This window comes from Cebus imitator, unplaced genomic scaffold (genome assembly GCF_001604975.1).
Source record: "Cebus imitator isolate Cc_AM_T3 unplaced genomic scaffold, Cebus_imitator-1.0 Scaffold145, whole genome shotgun sequence".
NCBI lineage: Eukaryota > Metazoa > Chordata > Mammalia > Primates > Cebidae > Cebus > Cebus imitator.
The window spans coordinates 789,481-799,480 of NW_016107460.1; the positions used below are offsets into that span (position 1 = coordinate 789,481).

The 10,000-nt window shown below is 43.1% G+C and overlaps 2 protein-coding genes across 2 annotated transcripts in view; both read left to right on the top strand.

Annotated features, from left to right (window-relative positions):
* Window positions 1–10,000, top strand: part of ALG11 (ALG11 alpha-1,2-mannosyltransferase) — an 18,169-nt gene that overhangs the window by 7,589 nt on the left and 580 nt on the right. The window contains exons 3-4 of the mRNA XM_017542468.2: window positions 3,218–4,149; window positions 7,523–10,000. The exon at window positions 7,523–10,000 is cut by the window's right edge and continues 580 nt beyond it. Coding sequence (XP_017397957.1) covers window positions 3,218–4,149; window positions 7,523–7,791 — 1,201 coding nt within the window. The 3' untranslated portion in view covers window positions 7,792–10,000. The remainder of the gene's footprint in view (window positions 1–3,217; window positions 4,150–7,522) is intronic.
* UTP14C (UTP14C small subunit processome component) overlaps window positions 4,012–10,000 on the top strand; it is a 6,569-nt gene continuing 580 nt past the window's right edge. Inside the window, exons 1-2 of the mRNA XM_017542466.2 lie at window positions 4,012–4,149; window positions 7,523–10,000. The exon at window positions 7,523–10,000 is cut by the window's right edge and continues 580 nt beyond it. Coding sequence (XP_017397955.1) covers window positions 8,012–10,000 — 1,989 coding nt within the window. The 5' untranslated portion in view covers window positions 4,012–4,149; window positions 7,523–8,011. The remainder of the gene's footprint in view (window positions 4,150–7,522) is intronic.

The window sequence follows — 10,000 nt, forward strand, 5'->3', positions numbered from 1 at the left end:
GACCTCGTGATCCACCCGCCTCGGCCTCCCACAGTGCTGGGATTACAGGCTTGAGCCACCGCGCCCGGCCTGAAATAGCCTTTTTCTACCCAGTTAATGTCTACAAGTCTTTCCTAACTGAACATATGCTACAGTGCACTTTTCATTCGACCTAGCAGTATTTATTGGGGATCTGCTATGTGCCAGGCACTGTTCTAGGGGTTGAGATGAAGGGAACAAGATTGATAAGTCCTCTCCTGGACCTTCAATTGTAGTTGACAGAGACAAAATAAGCAAAGAAGAAAAATATTCAATAGTAAGATGTGCTATATAAAAAATTGAAATAGGGTAATATAGGAGTGACTTGATACTTTAGATTGAGTGATCAGGAAAATCGCTGATAACACCTAACCAAAATCTGAATGATAAAAACGGCTGCATTTGTTGCTTGATAATTTTATGTCAGGCATTGTTTGAAGTGCTTTACATGTGTTAGCTTACTTGATCCTCAGAACAGCCTTATGCGCTTGTTACCATTATCCTCATTTGACAAAGAAGGAAACTTGGGGCACTAGAGCCCATGTTCTGAACCACATGCTAAACTACCTGGCTTATGAAAAGACAGAGTGAAAATGAGAAAAGGGAATTCAGAGTAGAGGGAACAACCACTTCAAGTCCCCTAAGGCCGGTTGGAGCTTGGCATGTTCAGAGAAAAGAATGCCAGTTTGGCTGCACCCTGGAGGGCAAAGGAAAGCATGGGAAGGAAGGTGACAGAGGGAGGCAGTTTCCAGATCACACAGGACTTGAGTGAGCAGGGAAATTAGTTCAGGTTTTATTCTAAGTGCTATAGTAAGCCAGTTTTGGGGTTGACTGTTCTGTGACATAGTTTAGGGGTTGCCGTGTTTGGTCTCCATCATACTGTTGCAGTTAGATGGCAGCTGGGGCTGGAGGCATCTGAAGCCTTCTTCACTCACATTCTCATTCCTGGGCTGGGATGACCGGAACCGCTGGGGGCTGTCCGGCATCTCTCACGGAGGGGCCTCTTCATGTGACTGGGTTGAGCTTGTACACAACAGAGCCGTCATGGGCTGATTGCACTCGTACACGACAGCTGTCTTCTCCTAGCATGAGCATTCCAAGGGACAGGAAGTAGGAGCTGCCAGTCCCTTAGAGTCTATGTTGAGAAACTGGCAGAATGTCACTTTTGCTGTTGGTCAAAATAGTCACAGAGCCCAGTGTTATTCCAAAGTAGGGGACATAGATGCCACCTCTCAATGGGAAAAGTATCAAAGAATTTGTGGCCTGGCCAGGCACAGTGGCTCACACTTGTAATCCCAGCACTTTGGGAGACCAAGTCTGGCAGATCACTTGAGGCCAGGAGTTTGACACCAGCCTGGCCAACATGGCGAAACCCCATCTCTACTTAAAAAATACAAAAATTAGCTGGGCATGGTAGTGCACACCTGTAATCCCAGGAGTGCTGAGGCACGAAAATTGCTTGAACTTGAGAGGTGGAGGCTGCAATGAGCCAAGACCATGCCACTGCACTCCAGCCTGGGCAACAGATAGTAAGACCCTGTCTTTTTAAAAAAAAAAAAAAAAAAAAAGGAATTTGTGGGCATTTTTAGGCTACCAGAGATCACAATCTTTTTATGTTTTAAAAGGCCCATTCTGCCGGGCGCGGTGGCTCAAGCCTGTAATCCCAGCACTTTGGGAGGCCGAGGCGCGTGGATCACGAGGTCAAGAGATTGAGACCGTCCTGGTCAACATGGTGAAACCCCGTCTCTACTAAAACTACAAAAAATTAGCTGGGCATGGTGGTGCGTGCCTGTAATCCCAGCTACTCAGGAGGCTGAGGCAGGAGAATTGCTTGAACCCAGGAGGCGGAGGTTGCGGTGAGCCGAGATCACGCCATTGCACTCCAGCCTGGGTAATAAGAGCAAAACTCCGTCTCAAAAAAAATAAAAAATAAAAATAAAAGGCCCATTCTGCTAGATAAAGAGTAACTGGGAAGGGGCCAGAGAGGAACAGTTAGATTGTCATCCTTTAGGCTTCCACAGCCTCCTGTCTTTATCACAGCTGTCTTTATCAATGCATAGCACACAGTTTTGCAGTTATTTGTTTTGCATGTCTGTTTTTTCCACTGGACTGAGCTTCTAAAGATAAAGACTCTCTCTCATCTCCATATCCCCAAAACCTGGCACCTCATACTAGATGCTTAAAATGTTTTATGACTTAAATAATAATATAGCCGGGCGCGGTGGCTCAAGCCTGTAATCCCAGCACTTTGGGAGGCCGAGGCAGGTGGATCACGAGGTCAAGAGATCGAGACCATCCTGGTCAACATGGTGAAACCCCGTCTCTACTAAAAATACAAAAAATTAGCTGGGCATGGTGGTGCGTGCCTGTAATCCCAGCTACTCAGGAGGCTGAGGCAGGAGAATTGCCTGAACCCAGGAGGCGGAGGTTGCGGTGAGCCGAGATCGCGCCATTGCACTCCAGCCTGGGTAATAAGAGCAAAACTCCGTCTCAAAAAAAAAAAAAAAAAAAAAAAAATAATAATATAAACAATCAGGGGAGACTAAAGCATTACAAGTCATAAGAATATACTTTTAGATATTTTCAGAATAATTAGTGATACAGGCACAAGATCTAGCTTTTAAAGCCTTTTTGCATTTTTCAGATAAAAACCCTGAGGATTACTTTAGCATTGTGAGCCTATCAGAAGACATGTTTGTTGATGGTATTTTATTACCATTTTTTGCTAAGACCACTGTCAAAGTTTTTGAGTATTTCTTGAGAACATCTCATTCATAAATCAACACTTTTTGTTGATGCCTGTTCTGTGTGAAACTCTAAGTGGAGGAAATAGCAAAGAACTAGAAGTCACAGTCTCATTTGAGGGACTGTAGTTCTAATTCAGTAAATAAAAAACATAGAAAACAACATTTTTAGTGTAAAAATAAGCTTCTTTATGATTGTAAGAAAACAGGTTTCTACAACTTTTTGCTTGATTTTAACCTAATACATTTTTTTTTTTTTTTTTGAGATGAAGTTTTGCTCTTGTCGCCCAGGCTGCAGTCCAGTGGTACAGTGTCAGTTCACTACTACCCCCGCCTCCTGGGTTCAAGCGATTCTCCTGCCTCAGCTCCTGAGTAGAAAAATCACAGGTGCCCACCACCCTGTCCGGCTAATTTTTGTAACCTAATGCATTCTTAACCACTACATTCTATTTTAGGTATCCTGAAGCAGTTTATGTTGTTTATACCGGCGATGTTGATGTCAGCGGTCAACAGATACTAGAAGGTGCTTTCAGAAGATTTAACATCAGATTAATTCTCCCAGTCCAGTTTGTTTTTTTAAGGAAACGCTATCTTGTGGAAGATTCACTCTATCCTCACTTCACACTGCTGGGCCAAAGTCTAGGATCTGTTTTTCTTGGCTGGGAAGCTCTAATGCAATGTGTTCCTGATGTTTACATCGATTCAATGGGATACGCTTTTACACTTCCTCTGTTTAAGTATATAGGGGGTTGCCAAGTTGGAAGCTATGTTCATTATCCTATTATCAGCACCGACATGCTCTCTATAGTGAAGAATCAAAATGTTGGACTTAATAATGCCGCCTTCATTACCAGGAATCCTTTTCTCAGCAAAGTAAAGCTCATCTACTACTATTTATTTGCTTTTATTTACGGACTTGTTGGTTCTTGCAGTGATGTAGTCATGGTCAATTCTTCTTGGACACTAAACCATATTCTCTCACTGTGGAAAGTTGGGAATTGCACTAACATTGTTTATCCACCTTGCGATGTGCAGACATTTCTGGACATTCCCTTACATGAGAAAAAGACAACCCCAGGACATGTGCTGGTTTCTGTTGGCCAGTTTAGGCCAGAAAAGAATCATCCATTGCAGATCAGAGCCTTTGCTAAATTGCTGAATAAGAAGATGGTTGAGTCATCTCCTTCTCTTAAACTTGTCCTTATTGGAGGTTGTCGTAACAAAGATGATGAACTTAGGGTAAACCAACTGAGAAGGCTGTCTGAGGATTTAGGAGTTCAAGAATTTGTGGAATTTAAAATAAACATTCCATTTGATGAATTAAAGAATTATTTGTCGGAAGCAACAATTGGTCTGCATACCATGTGGAACGAGCATTTTGGGATTGGTGAGTTTGGCCTTTAAACAACTTGTTTGGTGCCATGAGATATACACTTTAGGTTCCTTTGATAAAATGATAATACTCTAGAAGTCTGCTTCGTGCCCTAATTCTCCTCGCCTAATCCACCAAATATATTTTCCTCATTTGAGACCTTGTAAGATTGTACTTAATAATAGCAACTAGTATTTATTGACCAATTCCTGTGTGCAGGCCACTGTTGAGATTTGTACACATATTATCTAATTCAAGCCCCTCTAAACCTCTATTTGATAGGTGTTATTGTTATTCTCATTTTATAAATAAGGAAACTCAGGCATAGGAAGGTTTAGAAATTGCTCAAGTTCAGTTACACAGTAATTAAGTGGGTAGAGCCTGGATTCTAACCCAGGTAGCCCCTGCTCTTAACGGCAACATTTTCTCTCCCCATCTAACCCCGCTTCATACTTACTGGTACAGATTCCCCGGCCCTACCTTAATCCTACTGAATGGCCAGATGAAAATCTCTGGACCAGGCCTAGGTAGATATATTTTGATAATGCTGCTTAAGTGATTCTGTTTTGCATCAAAAGTTGAAAACCATTGTTTGCCTAGGGGCTTCTCACAGTAATTATTTTAGTCTTTTATTGACTCTACCCTCATCATTGGAATGGCCCTCTTCTTTGTGCCAGATCCCATCATGTCTTCAACTTCAATCTCCTGTCCTTTAGCCTTGTTTATTCCAATTTGAACTGCTATCTCTATTCTGACCTTTTAAGCATGCTATAAAATCAAGTACTGCTTTGTGTTTAATGTGAGTCTGCGTATGTTTCTCAAGTGCTTTGTGCCTCACACTGTTAGTTGTTAGGGAAAATGAGGATAACATAAAAGTGACATTTCCTAAACTAAGACTGCAATTTCTCGTATACTTTTTTTTTACTCCTAGTTAGTAGTATAGTACTAGGCCCAGACATGCAGCAAGAACTTGTTGACCCAACCTTTTGCATGGGATCTGACCTCCTGTGCTTCCTTTCATAGAAACTTACTAAGCATTCATTCTGTGCTAGGGACTTGGGTGGATACTAGGGATGTGGTAGAGACCAGAGCTGCTTAGCCTGTCAGAGGCTTCCCGCCCTCTGATGGTACCAAAAGACTACATAGGCAAGTGCTATGTCATGCCCTGTACCATGTGCTGTGCTGAGGAAGTGCAGGGTGATATGAGAATGTCAAAGAGAAACACCTAAGGGGGCAGGGAACAGTTGCCCAAGGAAGTGATGTGACACATGAGCAAGACCCAAACAATAATTAGAGGTTAACCAGGAGAGGGTAGAGTCTCCAGTAGAGGGAACAGCACTGTGACAGGAGTGACAACAGATACATCAGTAGGACCACTCAGCAGAAAAACAACAGAGAGGTGATCTGGGCCAGGTTAAGCCAGCAGAAAAGAATGTCAGGATTTTAAGTGTTGCATGTAAAAGCTTTCTGGTTTCTCCTGTCCATTCTGGTTACATGGGGAATAGATCAGTGAGGAGCAGGGAGAGCAAGACTGGAAAGGCAGTAACATGAACTGGCCTGCTGTAGCAGCCCAGGCGGAGGTGCTAGTGAACTGAACTTGATAGGTGAACATGCTTGAGAGAGATTCTGCTGTAGTATTGACCAAGACTTGGTCATTAATTGGATGTGTTAGATCAGGGAGGAAGAGAAGGCCACCCCGAGTTTTGGGAGCTGGGCAGCTATGAGATTGGTGTTGGCTTTCTCCCAGAGGGGAAATCTAAGAGCAAATGCCATTGATGAGCCATATTTTGAACCTGCAGAGTTTGAGTTCATCTGTGGGACATGTGAGGGCATGTGTCTAGGAGGTAGTTGTATATAGGAGTCTGAAGTTGAGGAGAGGAATCAGTTCTGGAAATCTAAATGGAGGATTGTCCTTGTACAAGGTAGTTATCAAAGCTCCCATGGATGTGGATAAGATCGCCTGGGGAATGTGTGCAGAGCGAGAAGAGGCTCTCAGTACAAAATGCAGAGAACAGGAGCAGCTGAGAAATGGAGAGAAGAAATGGAGAAAGGAGGAAAGCCAGCCAAGTGCAGTGTCTTGGAATCTGAGGAAGAGAGTGTTTTGAGAAGCAGAGAGAGGGCACAGATTCCAATTGATGCTGCTCAGATGCTGGGGAAGGTAAGGCAGTCACTGGTGACCTGGGTACAAGCACTCTTAAGGGAGAACTAGAAGCAAAAGTCAGATAGTAAGCAAAAATTAAAAGTCGAGCACTCAGAAGTGAACAAGTAGAGTTGGTAAGTGCAAACCACACTTTCAGTAAGTTTGTGAAGTGCAGCAGGAGAGAAGGGACAATGGCTAGGGGTGTTGTTGTAGGACCTGAGGAAGGACATGTGGCGCCCTCGCTTTAATGCTGATAGGAAGGAGCCAGTAGAGAGGGAGAGGGTAACATTGATTAGATGCAGGTCTCTGAGAAAGTACAGGATGCTCTCCAGCCTCAAGCAGAATACGGTATGAGCTACTGAAGTCTGTTCTACAGGGATTTCACCACTGTTTTAAAAACATTAGAATTATTTCATTTCTCTCCTGTACATCCAGGATGATATCAGCTCTGTACCATCCTTCAGAGAATTGGGAAAGCAGTCACTTAAATCGTTCTCTGAAGGGCTTAATTCTCTTAGGAATACAGCTAAGAAATGTTGGCTAGAGTAATTTATATTTCATGTGTATCATTTAGCAGAAACTAACCACAGCTTCCATTTAGTTCAACACTGCTGTTGGGCACACAATAGTCTCAAATATGCCATAACCCAGGCAGTAACATAAGCACCACAATAGTACGCTTCACTTAGGTGATTTACATCTTTTATTTTTTCTGCTAATAATGTAATTTGAACTATTAAAATTTTGTTTTTGATATCTTTTTACTCCTTTTGTTTTTCTAATACCTGTTAATATTCTACCATCTTGGTAACATTCTCTAGTCTTTTTTAATTATCCGCAATATATCTGTTTTTTAATAGGCTAGTCTTCCATCTACTTGTCTATTTTAATTAAGAATGAGGCAGCAGGCTAGGCATGGTAGCTCATGCTGGTAAGTCCCAGCACTTTGGGAGGCCAAGATGGGAGGATCATTTGAGGCTAGGAGTTAGAGGCCAGCCTGGGCAACATATTGAGACCTTAGCTCTACAAAAGAAAAAAAAATGAAGCAGCATTATTGTGAAGCTTTGAAAACTAAAAAACTTAAAATTCTTTTATTTTGTATTATAGAAGTTAAATAAGCAAATGTCTAGACATATATTTAATTTTCTCATAAGTCCCTTAAAATTTTTGAAGATTTGTACTCATCCTCATTCTTCTGAACATACTCAAAAACTTAACAAGACTACATGATTTTTGTTTCTTTTTCAGGAGTTGTGGAGTGTATGGCAGCTGGCACAATTATCCTTGCACACAATTCAGGGGGCCCGAAGCTTGACATTGTTGTTCCTCACGAAGGAGATATAACTGGCTTTCTGGCTGAGAGTGAAGAAGGCTATGCTGAAACTATGGCTCACATTCTTTCCATGTCTGCAGAAAAGAGACTTCAAATCAGAAAAAGTGCCCGTGCATCTGTAAGCAGATTCTCTGATCAGGAATTTGAAGTGGCATTTCTATCATCTGTAGAAAAGTTATTTTAGTAATGCCATATCTGTAAAATTAAAGATATTTTATATAAAATGGTTAAAAACCTTCATATGTAAATATTTTTCTAAATTCAATCTCATTTGTCAAATCACTTTACTTTAGAAAACAGGAAAGAAAATTTCCTTTTAGAATAAAAGGAAGTGTTGAAAGGAAAATAGATGACCAGACTTCGGCTTTCATTCTTGGCCCACATGAGAGAAGGTGGCTGCTGAAATGAATGCGAACCAGGTTGTGGAGAGCCTTCTGGCTTTGAGCCAACAGGAAGAACTGGTGGATTTGCCAAAAGACCACCCCTTGAGTGAGAGTGAAGATGAGGGGGACAGTGATGGAGAGAGAAAGCATCAAAAGCTTCTGGAAGCAATCCGTTCCCTTAATGGAAAGAATAGGCAGAAATTGACTGAGAGGTCTGAGGCTGGTCTGAAGGTGTTAGAGTTCAATGTCAGTTCTGAAGGATCAGGAGAAAAGCTGGTCCTTGCAGATCTGCTTGAGCCTGTTAAAACTTCATCTTCTTTGGCCACTGTGAAAAAGCAACTGAACAGAGTCAAATCAAAGAAGGTAGTGGAGTTACCTCTTAACAAAGAAAAGATTGAACAGATCCACAGAGAAGTAGCATTCAGTAAAACCTCACAAATCCTCTCCAAATGGGACCCTGTCATCCTGAAGAACCGGCAGGCAGAGCAACTGGCTTTCCCCCTAGGGAAGGAGCAGCCAGCCATTGCCCCCATTGAACATGTGCTCAGTGGCTGGAAGGCAAGAACTCCCCTGGAGCAGGAAATTTTTACCCTCCTCCATAAGAACAAGCAGCCAGTGACAGACCCTTTACTGACTCCCATGGAAAAGGCCTGTCTCCAAGCCATGAACCTGGAAGAGGCAAAGATGCACCGAGCAGAGCTTCAGAGGGCCCGGGCTCGGCAGTCCTACTATGAGGCCAAGGCTCAAAGAGAGAAGAAAATCAAAAATAAAAAGTATCACAAAGTTGTAAAGAAAGGAAAGGCCAAGAAAGCCTTAAAAGACTTTGAGCAGCTGCAGAAGGTTAATCCGACTGCAGCATTGGAAGAACTGGAAAAAATTGAAAATGCCAGAATGATAGAAAGAATGAGCCTTAAGCACCAATCCAGTGGGAGATGGGCCAAGTCAAAGGCAATTATGGCCAAATATGACCTGGAGGCTCGCCAAGCTATGCAGGAACAGTTGACCAAGAACAAAGAACTGACAGAGAAACTCCAGGTAGCGTTTGAGAGTGAAGAAGAGGAGGGAGGCACAAAAGTAGAAGAACTCTTTGTTCCTGAGGTAGTGAATGAAGTGCAGAAGAATGTGGATGGGCTGAATCCCTGGATGCTCAGGAGCTACACTAGTGACACCAAAGAGGTTGCAACCCAGGAGAACCCTGAGCAACTGCCAGAGCCTGCAGCCCATGAGGTTTCTGGAAGTAAGAAAGAAGAAAGACCAGCGGCAGAGGAAGAAATTTTGTTGAGAGGATTTGAGGAAAGGAGATCCCTTAGAAAAAGTTCTGAGCTCAACCAAGATGCTGAGCCAGCAGGCAGTCAAAAAACAAAAGATTCTAGCAGCCAGGAGGTGCTGTCTGAATTGAGGGCACTAACTCAGAAACTGAAGAAAAACCATCAGTCCAGGAAGCAAAAAGCAAGTTCAGAGGGGACTGTTCCCCAGGTCCAGAGAGAGGAAGCTGCCCCAGAAGAAGAGGAGTCCCTGTTGCCAGAGAGGCCAGAGAGAGTACAGACTCTGGAAGAGCTGGGAAAAGAAGATTGTTTTCAAAATAAAGGGCTTCCCAGACCTGTGTTAGAAGGGCAGCAGTCAGAGAGGACCCCAAATAATTGGCCTGATGCCCCTAAGGAGAAGAAGAAGGAGCAAATGATCGACCTACAGAACCTCCTCACCACACAGTCTCCTTCCATGAGGTCTTTGGCAGTTCCCACAACAATAGAGGAGCTGGAAGATGAAGAGGAGAGAGACCAAAGGCAGATGATAAAGGAAGCTTTTGCTGGGGATGATGTCATCAGAGATTTCTTGAAAGAGAAGGAAGCCGTAGAGGCGAGTAAGCCAAAAGACATGGACCTGATACTACCTGGCTGGGGTGAGTGGGGTGGTGTGGGCCTAAAGCCCAGTGCCAAGAAAAGACGCCGGTTTCTCATTAAAGCCCCAGAGGGTCCTCCAAGAAAAGATAAGAATTTGCCAAATGTGATT